Below are 20,479 nucleotides of genomic sequence, written 5' to 3' on the forward strand. Positions count from 1 at the left end.
GCCATTTTACATAGATTATATTAACCCTTAATGCAGACACATAGTCCTTAATGAAAACAGATTATATTAACTCAACCCTTAAAGCAGACACACAGTCAGCCATTTTACATAGATTATATGAACCCTTAATGCAGACACATAGTCCTTAATGAAAACAGATTATATTAACTCAACTCATGATTGGCTTGATTTAGTTACCAATGTTAGATGTGGACAGTTCAGGGATATTGTATGTTCCGCTTTTGATTATAAAGGAAAGTTAATGGATTATATTAATGGATGGATTACTCATTAATGGATTATATTAATGGATGGATTACTCATTAATGGATGACATACATTGGAAATACAAGTAGGTACACCAACATGACCTTTCCATTCATAACATGGGGAGGGTCAATTGCCACAGTAGATTCTCTGTGGTAAACAAGGAAATGCCTCATTTCATTTGAACAAAATGATTGTCAAATAGTTACGTGATTAATCTGAAGATATTACCCACCAGAGGACAAAATAGTAAAAAATTAAAATGTTGGCAGCAGCCACAACTAAATGTCAGTGGTTGTAATTCAGATTCGGATGCGGATGATCTTTGTGCGTATTGACGGTGTAAACGGTGCTCAATGTGGGTTGCTATTAGCCCAGTCTGTCTAGGTCCCTCTGTCCATCACAGAACCAGCTTCTTCTCCATCTCCTCCCTCAGTTTATTCTTCTGGATCTAGGAAAGGACAAACACAGAGGTGATTAGCCCAGTCTGTCTAGGTCCCTCTGTCCATCACAGACCCAGCTTCTTCTCCATCTCCTCCCTCAGTTTATTCTTCTGGATCTAGAAAAGGACAAACACAGAGGTGATCAGCCCAGTCGTCTGTTCTGGTATAATTACTCTGATTATCAATTTCATGATATAGAACATTGGTCCGCTGCTGATATGAATGAAGACAGAGAAAATACGCTGTCATGAAGCCATCCTACCTTTCCAGAGGCAGTCAGTGGATAGCTGTCCACAAACACCACATAGTGGGGGATCTTGAAGTGAGAAATCTGGAACAGTAGAAGCAGATGCCTGTAGCTATAAACACAATATAACATAGTATATAATAGAAGTTATAAACCTGACAATGATCGAATCACAGGTCATGTCACTTCCTGTCTCTGGAGACACCTGAAACCCCACCTCTTCAAGGAATACCTAGGATAGGGTAAGTAATCCTTCTCACCCCCCCCCCCTAAAAAGATTTAGATGCACTATTGTAAGTGGCTGTTCCACTGGATGTCATAAGGTGTATGCACCAATTTGTAAGTCGCTCTGGATAAGAGCGTCTGCTAAATGACTTAAATGTAAATGTAAATGTAAATGTGTCACCTGTCCCTTGCAGAAATCTCTGATCTCCTCTCTGCTACAGTCCTGTCCCTCCTTCAGTCTGATACAGGCACACACCTGTTCCCCCAACCTCTCATCTCTCACACCAATCACCTGGGGAGAAAGAGAGGTGGACAGGGAGAGAATATAAACACCTGGGGAGAAAGACATGTGGACAGGACAGGGAGAGAATATAATCACCTGGGGAGAAAGAGAGGTGGACAGGACAGGGAGAGAATATAATCACCTGGGGAGAAAGAGAGGTGGACAGGACAGGGAGAGAATATAATCACCTGGGGAGAAAGAGAGGTGGACAGGGAGAGAATATAAACACCTGGGGAGAAAGAGAGGTGGACAGGGAGAGAATATAATCACCTGGGGAGAAAGAGAGGTGGACAGGGAGAGAATATAAACACCTGGGGAGAAAGAGAGGTGGACAGGAGAGGGAGAGAATATAAACACCTGGGGAGAAAGAGAGGTGGACAGGGAGAGAATATAAACACCTGGGGAGAAAGAGAGGTGGACAGGACAGGGAGAGAATATAAACACCTGGATACACTAAAATCAGAAAACTGACCCAACCATAACTGACCCAACCATACCTACTGTTGACATTGTGTATGGACATCATATGGTGATATGAGTATTGAGAAATTAAGACAGGAAATGAAAGGTTCTGGTACTAACATTTCCTGGATAGATTTGTGTAACTTGGTTGTATGGTGTTACTGTGGTGCTGTTCTATTCTCTAATGCCCTCTAGTGGTGCCGAGTCCTGGGCCTCCTGTACGTTGGGATGGGTGTGGTTCTCACCTGGGCCTCCTGTACGTTGGGATGGGTGTGGTTCTCACCTGGGCCTCCTGTACGTTGGGATGGGTGTGGTTCTCACCTGGGCCTCCTGTACGTTGGGATGGGTGTGGTTCTCACCTGGGCCTCCTGTACGTTGGGATGGGTGTGGTTCTCACCTGGGCCTCCTGTACGTTGGGATGGGTGTGGTTCTCACCTGGGCCTCCTGTACGTTGGGATGGGTGTGTTTCTCACCTGGGCCTCCTGTACGTTGGGATGGGTGTGGTTCTCACCTGGGCCTCCTGTACGTTGGGATGGGTGTGGTTCTCACCTGGGCCTCCTGTACGTTGGGATGGGTGTGGTTCTCACCTGGGCCTCCTGTACGTTGGGATGGGTGTGGTTCTCACCTGGGCCTCCTGTACGTTGGGATGGGTGTGGTTCTCACCTGGGCCTCCTGTACGTTGGGATGGGTGTGAAGGAACTTCTCTATCTCAGCAGGGTAGATGTTCTCTCCTCCACGTATGATCATGTCCTTTATACGTCCCACTATACGGCAGTACCCAAACCTGTCCAGACTGGCTATGTCACTGTGGAGACATTAAACAGTTGATGCTGGCGCTCACTTTTCATCTGTTGCTGTCTGGGTCTCTGTTTGTTTCTCTGTGTGTCTTTATCTCTCTCTCCCTCATCTCTTTCTCTCCATCTCATTTCTTACCCGGTTCTGTACCAGCGGTCTTTGGCGATCGCCTCACTGGTCTTGTCTGGGTCGTCCCAGTACTCCAACATAACAGAGTAAGCTCTGATCAGCAGCTCTCCTGGATCCCCGAGAGGAACCACCTCTCCAGAGGACACATCCACCACCTTCGCCTGGCCAGGAGAACACAGGTACGGTTTCATGTGTGTTTTAATGAAGGAGGAATATAAACATTACACATACTGCATGTAGATGAATTAGGACTCTGACATTAGACACATGACTATCTATTCTCTGTCTCTCTCCGCTCACACACACACACACACACACACACACACACACACACACACACACACACACACACACACACACACACACACACGTTTGATACCTCTGTGTGGTTCAGGATACATCCCACCGTCTCGGTCTTCAGTTCCTCGTTGTCTCGCGGGAAACCAAGGAATGTTACAGGGCTGTTCTCTGTGGTCCCATAGCCTATCTGATGTTACCAAGGGAACGTTGTGTTACCCCATACAGATTATAAAGTATATTATACACACACACACAGAGAAAAAGATGGGAAGTACTTACTATCATATCATTGACATTCATATCAGTTTTGAGTTTCCTCATGACTTCAGGAGGACAAAGAGACCCACTCATAAACCCTGGAACACAACAACAGAAATCACAACCACCCTTCCTGGGCACAAATACTATACTACTGCTTTATACAGCATATTAATCAACTACCACCCTTCATAAAATACTATACTACTGCTTTATACAGCATATTAATCAACCACCACCCTTCATAAATACTATACTACTGCTTTATACAGCATATTAATCAACCACCACCCTTCCTGGGCACAAATACTATACTACTGCTTTATACAGCATATTAATCAACCACCACCCTTCCTGGGCACAAATACTATACTACTGCTTTATACAGCATATTAATCAACCACCACCCTTCACAAATACTATAACTGTATTACCAATAAATTATATTACTATTAAAAGGGGCAATCTGCAGTTGAAAAATAAAACAAATTGACACCCCGCCACTGTTTTGGTAAAAATCTGAGGGATGGGGGCGGAGACATGTAACCACTCTCAAATTCATAGAGATATGGATGAAAGGACCAGCAATCCATAATATACAAATGATTGTTTTAGGAGCAATCCATAATATACAAATGATTGTTTTAGGAGCAATCCATAATATACAAATGATTGTTTTAGGAGCAATCCATAATATACAAATGATTGTTTTAGGAGCAATCCATAATATACAAATGATTGTTTTAGGAGGGCATCAGACCGAGACCATTTAGTTGCAGTTTGCAGCCCTTTGACTTGGCTGTGGATGTAGAAAAACTGCCGGTCACGTCACTCAAAACTTCTTATTGTTTTGGATAAAATCATGATTTGGTCAAGCAGTACGCCTAAAGTGAATTGAGTCCTGCCATGAAAGTGTCCATTTGACCGGGGCCAGCTGCTGTGACGAGCCAGCCACGCCCTCTCCTTCCAAATATCTATTTAGTAGAAGAGAAAAATGCTTTCTTTCAAAATGCAGTTGTGGGAAAAACATATGTTTTGAAAACATGTTGTTAGTTGAAGAGGGGAAGGGTCTCTGCTTTCTAGGGGTATGATCACTATTTCTCAACCCTCAATATTGAGCGACAGGCACTGTTTTAAAAAACAACATTTCTGTTCTGTCTTTGAGATGCAGAGAGCTTCACTAAGCCTCGCCCCAGAATTTTGGGCAACCAATCGCAGCGTTCCAATGCTTGCTACTGTGATTCCTGAAATGCAGAGCCTTTTTCAAAATTATTATTTTGTTACATTGTTCGCTAACTCAGCTGGTTAGCTAAATCTCAGTCTCATTGACCACCAAACATTGCTAATGCTAGCTAGTTAGCTAGCCACTTAATACAACTTGTTTTCTCTAAATGTATGTAAGCTAGCTAAGTTTGCCATATTATGAATTCAACTCATATCTATTGTCGACATCAGGAAACGATTTGAGAACACTAGTAATGTCTAAAAGTGGTTGGTAGCTTTGACTGCATGCTGACAGTGAATTCAGACTCATTCAGTGGCTAGCCACACTACAAACCTAATTTGACCAGGTTCCTGTGAAGCATTTATAATGACAGTCCATCACAACGTATCAGAGAGATTCCTGATTAGTAAGGGTCATCTGTGTTTAATTTAATTGTGTATTATTTTGAAACCATTGTCAGAGGATTTTGCTATTGGTTGAATTGGGAATTGGGCTTCTCTGGAAAATGTTGTCTGAGGTTGCAACAGTACTTAGGGAATAGTTTAAGTTGTAGATGAAAATGACCTGAATCATTACTGCTTGGACATGTTTGATGATAAATGTTGTTCTTTAATCATACCTTCTCTGTAAACCACAGTGAATGACTTTATAACAAGATTATAAAATGTTTCTATTGAGTGACAAGATATTGGTGCCACCAATTGAAAACCGTAGCGGCGCCAGAGACCCAGACTGAAAACCATAGCAGCGCCAGAGACCCAGACTGAAAACCATAGCAGCGCCAGAGACCCAGACTGAAAACCATAGCGGCGCCAGAGACCCCGACTGAAAACCATAGCGGCGCCAGAGACCCCGACTGAAAACCATAGCAGCGCCAGAGACCCAGACTGAAAACCATAGCAGCGCCAGAGACCCAGACTGAAAACCATAGCAGCGCCAGAGACCCCGACTGAAAACCATAGCAGCGCCAGAGACCCCGACTGAAAACCATAGCAGCGCCAGAGACCCAGACTGAAAACCATAGCAGCGCCAGAGACCCCGACTGAAAACCATAGCAGCGCCAGAGACCCCGACTGAAAACCATAGCAGCGCCAGAGACCCCGACTGAAAACCATAGCAGCGCCAGAGACCCCGACTGAAAACCATAGCAGCGCCAGAGACCCAGACTGAAAACCATAGCAGCGCCAGAGACCCAGACTGAAAACCGTAGCGGCACCAGAGACCCAGACTGAAAACCATAGCAGCGCCAGAGACCCCCGACTGAAAACCATAGCGACGCCAGAGACCCAGACTGAAAACCATAGCAGCGCCAGAGACCCAGACTGAAAACCGTAGCGGCGCCAGAGACCCAGACTGAAAACCATAGCAGCGCCAGAGACCCCGACTGAAAACCATAGCGGCGCCAGAGACCCCGACTGAAAACCATAGCGGCGCCAGAGACCCCGACTGAAAACCATAGCGGCGCCAGAGACCCCGACTGAAAACCATAGCAGCGCCAGAGACCCAGACTGAAAACCATAGCAGCGCCAGAGACCCAGACTGAAAACCATAGCAGCACCAGAGACCCAGACTGAAAACCATAGCGGCGTCAGAGACCCCGACTGAAAACCATAGCGGCGCCAGAGACCCCGACTGAAAATGTTAGTCAAGAGCCTCAAAACAGGTTAAAACAGACTAACGTTTACAATGTTTACAAACATTGGAGTAAAACAGGCTTATATTCTGGTGCGACAGCTGAAGTTAAGATCAAAAGGTATGTTATAATCTTCAAGAATCAAAGGGTACATGAATTTAATATATAAGTCCAAAAATGGATGTAGCAACTGCAAATTACCCCGTTAAGCTTAAACTTTATCACAGCAATTCAGTTTATTTTTATGTATTTCCAGCCATCAAACAACAGTCTACACAAACAAACCTCAAATCTCTCACCAGATTCAACTGATGACAGGTCATAGTTGTGTAGGTCAGGCTGTCCAAGCATGTCAATGTACATGGTAGGAGTTCCGTAGAGGAAATTACACCTGAAACAGAGAACATATAGAGAGGTATTTAGTGTATTATAGAGGTTCATTCTCAATGTGCTCAGTGGCAGCTATTTATATTATTCTTATTACAACAGACTGACATGAAATATCTCTATTGTAAGTCACTTAAGGAAGAGGTTCCTAAACTTTACTACCTTTCATTCTGAATGGCCTCCAGGTTGGCACGGCTGTCGTACCCAGCAGAGGGGAAGACCAGGGTGATGCCATGCAGTGCCAAACACATCGCTCCTAACACTGAGCCCATGCAGTGGTACAGGGGAACAGGAACACACGCTCTTATAGGCTGAGGGGGAAGCAACCAGAGCAGAGGTTACATGAGAAAAGTAGAGAGAAACAGAGAGAGAGAGCGACAGAGAGAAAGAGAGCGACAGAGAGAGAGAGAGCACCACAGAGAGAGAGAGAGAGCGAGAGAGAGCGCCACAGAGAGAGAGCGCCACAGAGAGAGAGCCACAGAGAGAGAGAGAGCGCCACAGAGAGAGAGAGCGCCACAGAGAGAGAGCGCCACAGAGAGAGAGAGCGCCACAGAGAGAGAGAGCGCCACAGAGAGAGAGAGAGAGCGAGAGGGCGACAGAGAGAGAGCGAGAGGGCGACAGAGAGAGAGCGAGAGAGGGCGAGAGAGAGAGAGCGAGAGAGGGCGACAGAGAGAGAGCGAGAGAGGGCGACAGAGAGAGAGCGAGAGAGAGCGACAGAGAGAGCGAGCGACAGAGAGAGAGCGAGAGAGGGCGACAGAGAGAGAGAGAGAGGGCGACAGAGAGAGAGAGAGCGCGACAGAGAGAGAGAGAGCGGGCGACAGAGAGAGAGAGCGCCAGAGAGAGAGAGCGCCACAGAGAGAGAGCGCCACAGAGAGAGCGCCACAGAGAGAGAGAGCGACAGAGAGAGAGAGAGGGCGACAGAGAGAGAGAGAGAGGGCGACAGAGAGAGAGAGAGAGGGCGACAGAGAGAGAGGGGCGACAGAGAGAGAGAGCGACAGAGAGAGAGAGCGACAGAGAGAGAGAGCGACAGAGCGAGAGAGCGACAGAGAGAGAGCGACAGAGAGAGAGAGCGACAGAGAGAGAGAGCGACAGAGAGAGCGACAGAGAGAGAGAGCGACAGAGAGAGAGAGCGACAGAGAGAGAGAGAGCGAGCGAGAGAGAGAGAGAGAGAGCGCCACAGAGAGAGAGAGCGAGAGAGAGCGAGAGAGCCACAGAGAGAGAGCCACAGAGAGAGAGAGGGGCGACAGAGAGAGAGAGAGGGCGACAGAGAGAGAGAGAGGGGCGACAGAGAGAGAGAGGGGCGACAGAGAGAGAGAGAGGGCGACAGAGAGAGAGAGAGAGGCGACACAGAGAGAGAGCGCCACAGAGAGAGAGAGCGAGAGAGCCACAGAGAGAGAGCCACAGAGAGAGAGAGAGGGCGACAGAGAGAGAGAGAGGGCGACAGAGAGAGAGAGAGAGGGCGACAGAGAGAGAGAGAGAGAGGGCGACAGAGAGAGAGAGAGGGGCGAGAGAGAGAGAGAGGGCGACAGAGAGAGAGAGAGGGGCGACACAGAGAGAGAGAGAGAGGGCCAGAGAGAGAGGGCCACAGAGAGAGGGCCAGAGAGAGAGAGAGAGAGGGCCAGAGAGAGAGAGAGAGAGAGGGCCAGAGAGAGAGAGAGAGGGCCACAGAGAGAGAGAGGGCCACAGAGAGAGAGAGAGGGCCACAGAGAGAGAGAGAAGGCCACAGAGAGAGAGAGAGAGGCCACAGAGAGAGAGAGAGAGAGGGACAGAGAGAGAGAGAGAGAGAGGGCCATAGAGAGAGAGAGAGGGCGACAGAGAGAGAGAGAGGGCGACAGAGAGAGAGAGAGGGCGATAGAGAGAGAGAGAGGCCAGAGAGAGAGAGAGAGAGGGCCAGAGAGAGAGAGAGAGAGGGCCAGAGAGAGAGAGAGAGAGAGAGGGCCAGAGAGAGAGAGAGAGGGCCACAGAGAGAGAGAGGGCCACAGAGAGAGAGAGGGCCACAGAGAGAGAGAGAGGGCCACAGAGAGAGAGAGGGCGACAGAGAGAGAGAGAGAGGGCAGAGAGAGAGAGAGGGCCACAGAGAGAGAGAGAGAGAGAGAGAGAGAGAGAGAGAGGGCGACAGAGAGAGAGATAATAATAGTCTCATGTCTCCACTGACCTTCCAGTTGAATCCCAGACGTAGACCCACAAAATAGGCGTTGTTGACGATGTTGTGGTGGGAGAGGGTGGCACCTTTAGGATTTCCTGTTGTTCCCTAGAGAACAGTAGACATCAGACAGACTAACACTGTTGGGGGGGATTCCATTAGCGGAACGTGTGTCCTAGACAGGGTAATCTGTGTCCTAGACAGGGTAATCTGTGTCCTAGACAGGGTAATCTGTGTCCTAGACAGGGTAATCTGTGTCCTAGACAGGGTAATCTGTGTCCTAGACAGGGTAATCTGTGTCCTCGACATGTGTCCTAGACAGGGTAATCTGTGTCCTAGACAGGGTAATCTGTGTCCTAGACAGGGTAATCTGTGTCCTAGACAGGGTAATCTGTGTCCTAGACAGGGTAATCTGTGTCCTAGACAGGGTAATCTGTGTCCTAGACAGGGTAATCTGTGTCCTAGACAGGGTAATCTGTGTCCTAGACAGGGTAATCTGTGTCCTAGACAGGGTAATCTGTGTCCTAGACAGGGTAATCTGTGTCCTAGACAGGGTAATCTGTGTCCTAGACAGGGTAATCTGTGTCCTAGACATGGTAATCTGTGTCCTAGACAGGGTAATCTGTGTCCTAGACAGGGTAATCTGTGTCCTAGACAGGGTAATCTGTGTCCAGGAAATCAGCCGTAAAGAATTCTTCTTCTTTCAACAGGAGACCTACGGATGTGAACTGTATGTTGATGGGGTCGTCGAAGGACAGTTTGGTCTGCAGGTCCTGCAGCTCCTGGTGGTGCTGTCTGCTTCCAGCCTGCATCACATCCTCTACATGTACAGTCCCTGTCTGTCTGCTGTCTGTCACAATCACCATACGCAGGTCTGGTAGTCTGGCAGGAGGAACACAGTAGGTTAACATTACAGTAACACAATGACCGTTTCATTATAGTAACATTACACTAACACAATGACCGTTACATTACAGTAACATTACAGTAACATTACAGCAACACAATGACCATTACATTACAGTAACATTACAGTAACACAATGACCATTACATTAAAATTACAGTAACACAATGACAGTTACATTACAGTAACACAATGACCATTACATTACAGTAACACTGTCAGTAATATTACAGTAACACAATGACCATGACAGTAACATTACAGTAACACAATGACGTTACATTACGGTAACATTACAGCAACACAATGATAGTAACATTAGTTACATTACAGTAACACTGTCAGTAATATTACAGTAACACAATGACCACTACATTACAGTAACATTACAGTAACACAATGACCGTTACATTACAGTAACATTACAGTAACACAATGACTGTTTCATTATAGTAACATTACAGTAACACAATGACCGTTACATTAAAATTACAGTAACACAATGACAGTTACATTACAGTAATACAATGACCATTACATTACAGTAACACTGTCAGTAATATTACAGTAACACAATGACCATGACAGTAACATTACAGTAACACAATGACCGTTACATTACGGTAACATTACAGCAACACAATGATAGTAACATTAGTTACATTACAGTAACACTGTCAGTAATATTACAGTAACACAATGACCATTACATTACAGTAACATTACGGTAACATTACAGTAACAGCCTTCATTAGGTCCTCTACTGTCCCTGTCTGTCACCATCACCATACACAGATACTGAGGTTCCATTTACAGGTAGATAGACATCCACTGGTGATAATATTTCTTATTCAGAGTCGATCCAGCAGAGTTGCTGTGTTCCCTTCTACTGTGTTTCACATTAGCCAATAATTCTAATACACCATTTCTGATATACAGTATCACATGCCTTACGTTTATGTTCCTGCATCAGTAAAAGCAGGAAGTGCATCACCTATGCCTCTACTTCCTTTCCTTTCAATTAGGCTGGTTTGGATTTGTCCCTGACCAAAATGGCTGCCATTATCATACCATTCAGGAACTGAGGGTTTATGACATAGCCCTTCTAGTAATTTAATGGGATCTCTACTATGGCTATAAATATGTTAGCCACAGATCACATATCTGTTCAGGGTTCTATATCTATGATGTTAGCTATCCTGCTAGGTACTTGTTTACTTCATGGTGCAGTAATACAATATGTCTGTTGACGCAGTCATGATGCAGTAGTACAATATTAACATACCTGTCTGTTGACTCAGTCATGATGCAGTAGTACAATATTAACATACCTGTCTGTTGACTCAGTCATGATGCAGTAATACAATATTAACATACCTGTCTGTTGACTCAGTCATGATGCAGTAGTACAATATTAACATACCTGGAGCTCCTGAAGACCCCTGACTCTGCTGTGTCCATCTCTGGGCAGATCTGTCTCAGCATGTCACAGAACCTCTGGGTCTTAAACTGGGTGGGACACACCACAGCTTTACACTGCACCTACAGAGACAGAGATAACAGAACCTCTGGGTCTTAAACTGGGTGGGTCACACCACTGCACCTACAGAGACAGAGATAACAGAACCTCTGGGTCTTAAACTGGGAAGGGTCACACCACTGCACCTACAGAGACAGAGATAACAGAACCTCTGGGTCTTAAACTGGGTGGGTCACACCACTGCACCTACAGAGACAGAGATAACAGAACCTCTGGGTCTTAAACTGGGTGGGACACACCACAGCTTTACACTGCACCTACAGAGACAGAGATAACAGAACCTCTGGGTCTTAAACTGGGTGGGACACACCACAGCTTTACACTGCACCTACAGAGACAGAGATAACAGAACCTCTGGGTCTTAAACTGGGAAGGGTCACACCACTGCACCTACAGAGACAGAGATAACAGAACCTCTGGGTCTTAAACTGGGTGGGTCACACCACTGCACCTACAGAGACAGAGATAACAGAACCTCTGGGTCTTAAACTGGGAAGGGTCACACCACTGCACCTACAGAGACAGAGATAACAGAACCTCTGGGTCTTAAACTGGGTGGGTCACACCACTGCACCTACAGAGACAGAGATAACAGAACCTCTGGGTCTTAAACTGGGTGGGACACACCACTGCACCTACAGAGACAGAGATAACAGAACCTCTGGGTCTTAAACTGGGTGGGACACACCACAGCTTTACACTGCACCTACAGAGACAGAGATAACAGAACCTCTGGGTCTTAAACTGGGTGGGACACACCACAGCTTTACACTGCACCTACAGAGACAGAGATAACAGAACCTCTGGGTCTTAAACTGGGTGGGACACAGACAGCACCAGGGTCAGGATCAGTTCAGCTATTCATTCAGTCTATCCAGGAGTGTAAAACAACACTGTACTGGATAAGAACAAACCTTCCCCAGGGTGAACTCCAGCTCCTTCAGCTGATAGGCTGGGTTTATCGACACCTGTAGAGATTAGAACAATACTTTAATATTAGGACCAATAGATCCTAACAGATAATACATGTTCATTTTAGAATCTAATATAATAGCTCATCTTCACCAGTATGATGCCGGCCTTGGCTGTGGCGAACTGAAACAGGATCCAGTGGTATGTGTTGGGCCCCCAGACTCCTAGTCTGTCCCCTCTCTTCAGACCCAGGGCCAGGAGACCTGCAGCGGCCTGGTCAACCTGGGGAGGAGGGAGACCATGACCCAGGAAGTAATATACAGGATGATATCTATAAATAGTTTCCCAACAATATACTGACACATAACACTATGTTACTATTTGGTAAACCACCAATCAGATACACTGACACATAATAGTTATGATACTATTTGGTAAACCACCAATCAGATACACTGACACATAATAGTCATGTTACTATTTGGTAAACCACCAATCAGATGCACTGACACAATAGTTATGTTACTATTTGGTAAACCACCAATCAGATGCACTGACACAATAGTTATGTTACTATTTGGTAAACCACCAATCAGATGCACTGACACATAATAGTTATGTTACTATTTGGTAAACCACCAATCAGATATACTGACACATAATAGTCATGTTACTATTTGGTAAACCACCAATCAGATGCACTGACACATAATAGCTATGTTACTATTTGGTAAACCACCAATCAGATGCACTGACACATAATAGCTATGTTACTATTTGGTAAACCACCAATCAGATATTGTTATGATAAAAACCACCAATCAGATGCACTGACACATAATAGCTATGTTACTATTTGGTAAACCACCAATCAGATGCACTGACACATAATAGTTATGATACTATTTGGTAAACCACCAATCAGATGCACTGACACATAATAGCTATGTTACTATTTGGTAAACCACCAATCAGATGCACTGACAGATAGTCCTGCTGAATGTGCTTTGAGTGGGAACAGAGGTAACAGCCTAACAATGATCTCTAGATATGATGAAATAGATTAGAAGAGAGGGTGGATGAAAGACCTACGTCCTCCTGAAACTGGGAGAAGGTCTTACGGACTCCATCCTGCAGGAACACCAGGGCCTCTCTGTGGGGCCAGCGGTCAGCTGCCGCCTGCAAACTCTGACCCACCGTCTGGCCCAGCAGGGACACTGAGGAGGCCCCATGGACGTAGCTGAAGCTCTGCCCTGGGACCAGGGGGGGACTGTCCACATGGAGGGATCTGTTGAGGGGCAGACATGAACAGTAGACAGAGTAGACCTGGGTCAAATACATGAGGGAAATAGTTGGAAGCTGTTTTTAGGTGCACTTGATAACACTTTGGAATTTGGACATAGAGGACTATTTAATTGGTTCCATTGTACCAGGCAAACTACAGTAAACACAACCAAGTATTTGACATATGTACTGTAGTTGACCAAAGTCTGATACAGAGAGAGTTAAAAGAGGGAGTAAACACAGAGAGATGGGTTGGTACACAGAGAGACATGGGTTGGTACACAGAGAGACATGGGTTGGAACAGAGAGAGACATGGGTTGGAACAGAGAGAGACATGGGTTGGAACAGAGAGAGACATGGGTTGGAACAGAGAGAGACATGGGTTGGAACAGAGAGAGACATGGGTTGGAACAGAGAGAGACATGGGTTGGAACAGAGAGAGACATGGGTTGGAACAGAGAGAGACGGGTTGGAACAGAGAGAGAAGGGTTGGAACAGAGAGAGAAGGGTTGGAACAGAGAGAGATGGGTTGGAACAGAGAGACATGGGTTGGAACAGAGAGAGAAGGGTTGGAACAGAGAGACATGGGTTGGAACAGAGAGACATGGGTTGGAACAGAGAGAGAAGGGTTGGAACAGAGAGAGAAGGGTTGGAACAGAGAGACATGGGTTGGAACAGAGAGACATGGGTTGGAACAGAGAGAGATGGGTTGGAACAGAGAGAGATGGGTTGGAACAGAGAGAGATGGGTTGGAACAGAGAGACATGGGTTGGAACAGAGAGACATGGGTTGGAACAGAGAGACATGGGTTGGAACAGAGAGACATGGGTTGGAACAGAGAGAGAAGGGTTGGAACAGAGAGACATGGGTTGGAACAGAGAGAGAAGGGTTGGAACAGAGAGACATGGGTTGGAACAGAGAGACATGGGTTGGAACAGAGAGATGGGTTGGAACAGAGAGACATGGGTTGGAACAGAGAGACATGGGTTGGAACAGAGAGACATGGGTTGGAACAGAAAGATGGGTTGGAACAGAGAGACATGGGTTGGAACAGAGATGAAATGGGTTGGAACAGAGGGACATGGGTTGGAACAGAGAGACATGGGTTGGAACAGAGAGAGGGAGTAGATATTTACATTTGAGTCATTTAGCAGACACTCTTATCCAGAGAGGCCCACAGGAGCAATTAGGGTTAAATGCCTTGCTCAAGAGCAAGTCGGCTCTGGGATTCAAACCAGAGACCTTTTGCTTACTGGCCCATTGCTCTTAACCACTAGACTACCTGCCGCCCAGACAGAGGGATGGGTTGGTACACAAAGAGGAGAAGAAACAAAGGGATCGGTTTGGTTTACAGACTGTAGAGTTGACTGTGAGGGTGTTCTTTATCCATGACAGTAATCTATTTTGAAACAGAAGAAGTTGTGTTCCCGGACTGTGGTTTCATAGTGGACCCCTCTCCACTGTTCTCTCCCCTCTCCCCGTCCCCTCTGTTCTCTCCCGTCCCCTCTGTTCTCCCTGTTCTCTCCCGTCCCCTCTGTTCTCTCCCGTCCCCTCTGTTCTCTTGGGAGCCGTTGGGGAAACAGCACAGATACGGCCCACCTCACTCACTATTCTCCCATCAGGTCACAGGACACAAAGTCTTTCAGAGGGGAAACCAGAGATAACGGATACGTGACAAACGTGTTCCGTGCCAAGACAACCACGCTGAGCCCCTATTCCTTATGGCCAAGACAACCACGCTGAGCCCTTTCAAAGCCAAGACAACCACGCTGAGCCCGTTCCTTAAAGCCAAGACAACCACGCTGAGCCCCGTTCCTTAAAGCCAAGACAACCACGCTGAGCCCCGTTCCTTATGGCCAAGACAACCACGCTGAGCCCCGTTCCTTAAAGCCAAGACAACCACGCTGAGCCCCGTTCCTTAAAGCCAAGACAACCACGCTGAGCCCCGTTCCTTAAAGCCAAGACAACCACGCTGAGCCCCGTTCCTTAAAGCCAAGACAACCACGCTGAGCCCCGTTCCTTACGGCCAAGACAACCACGCTGAGCCCCGTTCCTTACAGCCAAGACAACCACGCTGAGCCCCGTTCCTTAAAGCCAAGACAACCACGCTGAGCCCCGTTCCTTAAAGCCAAGACAACCACGCTGAGCCCCGTTCCTTAAAGCCAAGACAACCACGCTGAGCCCCGTTCCTTAAAGCCAAGACAACCACGCTGAGCCCCGTTCCTTACGGCCAAGACAACCACGCTGAGCCCCGTTCCTTATGGCCAAGACAACCACGCTGAGCCCCGTTCCTTATGGCCAAGACAACCACGCTGAGCCCCGTTCCTTACGGCCAAGACAACCACGCTGAGCCCCGTTCCTTACGGCCAAGACAACCACGCTGAGCCCCGTTCCTTACGGCCAAGACAACCACGCTGAGCCCCGTTCCTTAAGGCCAAGACAACCACGCTGAGCCCCGTTCCTTACAGCCAAGACAACCACGCTGAGCCCCGTTCCTTACGGCCAAGACAACCACGCTGAGCCCCGTTCCTTACAGCCAAGACAACCACGCTGAGCCCCGTTCCTTACAGCCAAGACAACCACGCTGAGCCCCGTTCCTTACGGCCAAGACAACCACGCTGAGCCCCGTTCCTTATGGCCAAGACAACCACGCTGAGCCCCGTTCCTTAAGGCCAAGACAACCACGCTGAGCCCCGTTCCTTACGGCCAAGACAACCACGCTGAGCCCCGTTCCTTACGGCCAAGACAACCACGCTGAGCCCCGTTCCTTACGGCCAAGACAACCACGCTGAGCCCCGTTCCTTACGGCCAAGACAACCACGCTGAGCCCCGTTCCTTACAGCCAAGACAACCACGCTGAGCCCCGTTCCTTACAGCCAAGACAACCACGCTGAGCCAAGACAACCACGCTGAGCCCCGTTCCTTACAGCCAAGACAACCACGCTGAACCCCGTTCCTTACAGCCAAGACAACCACGCTGAGCCCCGTTCCTTACAGCCAAGACAACCACGCTGAGCCAAGACAACCACGCTGAACCCCGTTCCTTACAGCCAAGACAACCACGCTGAGCCCCGTTCCTTAAAGCCAAGACAACCACGCTGAGCCCCGTTCCTTAAAGCCAAGACAACCACGCTGAGCCCCGTTCCTTAAAGCCAAGACAACCACGCTGAGCCCCGTTCCTTACAGCCAAGACAACCACGCTGAGCCCCGTTCCTTACAGCCAAGACAACCACGCTGAGCCCCGTTCCTTAAAGCCAAGACAACCACGCTGAACCCCGTTCCTTATGGCCAAGACAACCACGCTGAGCCAAGACAACCACACTGAGCCCCGTTCCTTACAGCCAAGACAAAGCAGAAACTGGGCTGGACAATCCAAGACAACCACGCTGAGCCCCGTTCCTTAAAGCCAAGACAACAGAAACTGGGCTGGACAATCCAAGACAACCACGCTGAGCCCCGTTCCTTACAGCCAAGACAACCACGCTGAGCCCCGTTCCTTACAGCCAAGACAACCACGCTGAGCCCCGTTCCTTAAAGCCAAGACAACCACGCTGAGCCCTGTTCCTTACAGCCAAGACAACCACGCTGAGCCCCGTTCCTTACGGCCAAGACAACCACGCTGAGCCCCGTTCCTTATGGCCAAGACAACCACGCTGAGCCAAGACAACCACGCTGAGCTCCGTTCCTTACAGCCAAGACAACCACGCTGAGCCCCGTTCCTTACAGCCAAGACAAAGCAGAAACTGGGCTGGACAATCCAAGACAACCACGCTGAACCCCGTTGCTTACAGCCAAGACAACCACGCTGAGCCCCGTTGCTTACAGCCAAGACAACCACGCTGAGCCCCTTCCTTACAGCCAAGACAAAGCAGAAACTGGGCTGAAGAATCCAAGTAAAAACATATTTTAAAAACCTGTTTCTGAAAAGGATTGTTTCTATAGTATGCAGTGACTTGAGCATGGCTCAGCAGGCATTGAAATACATTACCCTCAGTCTGAATACTAGTCAAGACACATACAGGCCATCAAGTCCATACTCTACAGTTGACGGATCATACCGATCACTGCAACTGTAATTGACTACATTGAAATGAGATTGACCCCAACTAGTGGTGTGCTCTATAGGTCTGAATGACAAAATGTCATGTACAATCTATGTCAAAGGTCAGAGCTGGGCTTTAGAAAGGAAACAACTTGCAAAATGACAGAAATAATCCAGCTCGTCTGTTTATGTCTGACAATGTGAAGAGAGCTGACCTACCTACAGCACCAGGTTGGGTTCCCAGGTGTCCATGTCTTCTGTAGTGAGGAGACCACCTGTACAGGTTGTAACACAGCCCTTCTAGAGAACATACTGAGCTGTCTGAGGTGAGTTGCCCTGGACCTCAGTAGAGAGGAGCTGATCCACACCGCTGACATGGCCTCAGTCAGCTCTGAAAATAACACCTGATTTATTTTGTTCTGAACCCATTTAGACCCTTTGTTAAAAATGTTGGATTCAAATCTTCTTGAAGTCAGAAAAACATGAGAAGGGACATGTACAAATGCAGAGTTTGGGCATTTTATTAAGTCTTTATTCATATTATACAAGTGATTTAATAAATTGTTCCATGTGGTTTCTATTAAGAGAGGCACTTATTAATGTAACAGGTTTTTGAAATTCAATATTGGTGCACAATTCCTATGTAAAATATCAAAGGAAAGCAAAAGGCACTCTATTTCGTGGAATGACCCATCTAGAATCTAGAAAGTCGATGACCATTGAAATGCATTGGGTTTTAAGCTAATATTGGTTGCAGTACAACAAGTATGAATAGAATCAAACAGGAACCTGCACATTCTGAAGTTGGATAAGTTTTGATAACTTATGTGCTTTCAGCATGCACATGACAAATAAGTGTCAGATTTACCGCAAGCACATTAATAAGTATGTCGAATTTCTAAAGAAGTTATTTCTTTCAGCAAGCGCATCTATCTCAAATCATTTCGCGGCTGTATAGCAAACTCAATGCAACACATTTACTGTGAACATTTACTTCTGAATAACACGTCATTACAAAATAGATTACTCGCACTTTCTTATTTTGCCTTGGTAATGGGTAGGCTTTAATCGCTAGGTCGTTACACAGAACTTCCATGCTGCTTTGAAAACTCATATCCTTACAGTAAATGACAAAATGTGCTCTAACTTCAGAAAACTTTTCTCCGATCTTTTCAAGTATAACATAAGTTTCCCTACCAGAAAACACGCGATACCGTAAAATGTTGTGTATTCGCGCACATAAATTCAGGAGGAAACTGAAGAACGGATGGCTGAACGATGTTTAGGCTTGACCGCGTTTTGGAAGTGTCCGCTCACTTGCCCGCAGTGACTTTCCTGGTACAACCTGTTACGAAACACGACGTGCGCAATCTGCTTGCGCACATCCTGAATGCGCATATCCAACATAAATACCCAGCTGTCAAGGCGGGTAAATTAACATGTCTTTATTTTCTGGCTAAGTAGCAAGCTAGTTTATTCTTTGGAATACGTTTTTTGGAAGCTATTGTCCAAATCACTTAAGAGTTTTCTACAACTCTAACTTTGTAGTCTGATGCTATTTACAGAAATCGATTACGCTCAAATCAAATGTATTTATAAAGCCCTTCTTACATCAGCTGATATATCAACGTGCTGTACAGAAACCCAGCCAGAAAACCCCAAACAGCAAGCAATGCAGGTGTAGAAGCATCTTAGCTCCGCTAAATTGTTTTGCAAGCTATTTTTAAGTTAGCTCGATTCTTCTGTATAGAGACATCGCTAGCGGGCATAATCATTAGACAAGGAATCCTTGCTAAGACCGAGCAACTGACATAAGTCCCATGATTTATTGATCACCCAGTTATATCTGTAGTTTTTGTAGAAGCACGACTGAAGTAGAACATCATTTGTTTAGCTTTTGCATTGCCTGCATTCTTTGAATCTGTACTGTACTTTGATTAAAGTAAAGCCCCGTCTAAAACCATTTACAATTGTCTGTCCCCACTCCCAGTTAGACGGGGTACCTACGAGCGTCATTCTGCTTCACAATGCCCTGGGGTACGTAAAGTAGTGATTGTAAGTCACGCTGTAACACATACACACACTCACGTTGTTTGCCACTTTTGTATGAATTGTTTTTAATAAAATACATTTGTATTTCATGGTCATGTATTCATTATCTTTAACTGGTTAAATGTTTGTAGTTTGCATGTTTTCAGCAATGATTAACAGGGTTAAAAAGTCGTAAATCTCTGCTTGATTTTGCTTTTCGGTTTATTTGCCATTGTTATCCATTCTATGTTTCCACGGAAGAAAGCAATCATTAACACAACTACTATAAAGAAATGGACACGACCTGCTATTAAATGTAAATTGCTCTCCGTGAATATAAATGCTGAGAAGTGCTCACCTGAATCCATTCGGCTATGGGTTTCAGATCCCCACCATACCAATACAAGTCAGACCAACCTTTAAAGGTTTTTATTTACAACCTCTGGTGTATAACATGTTGGGAATAGTGGTATAGGAGAGGCTGCCATGAAATATAACCTCTAACCCCTAACTTGAGTGGAGTCTGCACCACCAAGAGGCTCCCTGCACCACTGAGTGAGGGCTCCCTGCACCACTCCTGAGGCTCCCTGCACCACGAGGCTCCCTGCACCACGAGGCTCCCTGCACCACGAGGCTCCCTGCACCACGAGGCTCCCTGCACCACGAGGCTCCCTGCACCACGAGGCTCCCTGCACCACGTCCTTCCCGGATACAGTCGTGGTCGACAGTGAGGTGCACAGCTGCAGCTTTCTGTCCTTCATTACTGGGAAACGCCTCGATTCTACATCCATCTCATTAGATCAGAACAGGATGGACCATACAAAAGATATAGCTGTTTTGCTGCATACCACACATTCTTTTTCTACTCATATGATATGGATCATTATCAGGTTCATTGATTCTGTAAAAAAAAAAAAAACAATAACACCATGGTTGCAATAACACTTTAAACAAGTCGTTTGTAAA

The 20,479-nt window shown here is 46.6% G+C and overlaps 1 protein-coding gene across 35 annotated transcripts; it reads right to left on the bottom strand.

Annotated features, from left to right (window-relative positions):
- Positions 1-19,528, bottom strand: LOC127930327 (medium-chain acyl-CoA ligase ACSF2, mitochondrial-like). 35 transcript variants are annotated; one of them, XM_052519995.1, is made up of 17 exons: positions 19,490-19,528; positions 17,702-17,873; positions 13,248-13,443; positions 12,309-12,437; positions 12,158-12,211; positions 11,127-11,245; positions 9,517-9,679; positions 8,810-8,905; positions 6,817-6,965; positions 6,567-6,658; positions 3,431-3,507; positions 3,231-3,338; positions 2,861-3,012; positions 2,591-2,732; positions 1,364-1,474; positions 973-1,041; positions 1-826 (listed from the first exon to the last, which is right to left on the bottom strand). In XM_052519995.1, the coding sequence occupies exons 2-17, from the start codon at positions 17,857-17,859 to the stop codon at positions 776-778; spliced, it is 1,866 nt and encodes a 621-aa protein (XP_052375955.1). In that variant the 5' UTR covers positions 17,860-17,873; positions 19,490-19,528; the 3' UTR covers positions 1-775. The 35 variants fall into 35 exon arrangements, 9 of the variants coding, with proteins under 9 accessions (XP_052375955.1, XP_052375956.1, XP_052375953.1 ...); XM_052519996.1 differs by lacking the exon at positions 19,490-19,528 and adding an exon at positions 18,680-18,835 and having other exon boundaries at positions 13,353-13,443; XM_052519993.1 differs by lacking the exon at positions 19,490-19,528 and adding an exon at positions 18,680-18,835 and having other exon boundaries at positions 1-718.
- Between the last annotated feature and the right edge of the window lie 951 nt (positions 19,529-20,479).

This window comes from Oncorhynchus keta, chromosome 5 (assembly GCF_023373465.1).
Source record: "Oncorhynchus keta strain PuntledgeMale-10-30-2019 chromosome 5, Oket_V2, whole genome shotgun sequence".
NCBI lineage: Eukaryota > Metazoa > Chordata > Actinopteri > Salmoniformes > Salmonidae > Oncorhynchus > Oncorhynchus keta.

Coding starts and splice junctions, on each gene's coding strand:
- LOC127930327 (XM_052519995.1), bottom strand. CDS start 17,859: ATGTCAGCGGTGTGGATCAGCTCCTCTCTACTGAGGTCCAGGGCAACT. Junction 11,246..12,157: donor TGGAGTTCACCCTGGGGAAG/GTTTGTTCTTAT, acceptor CTGTCTCTGTAG/GTGCAGTGTAAAGCTGTGGT. Junction 1,042..1,363: donor GAGATTTCTGCAAGGGACAG/GTGACACATTTA, acceptor CTACTGTTCCAG/ATTTCTCACTTCAAGATCCC.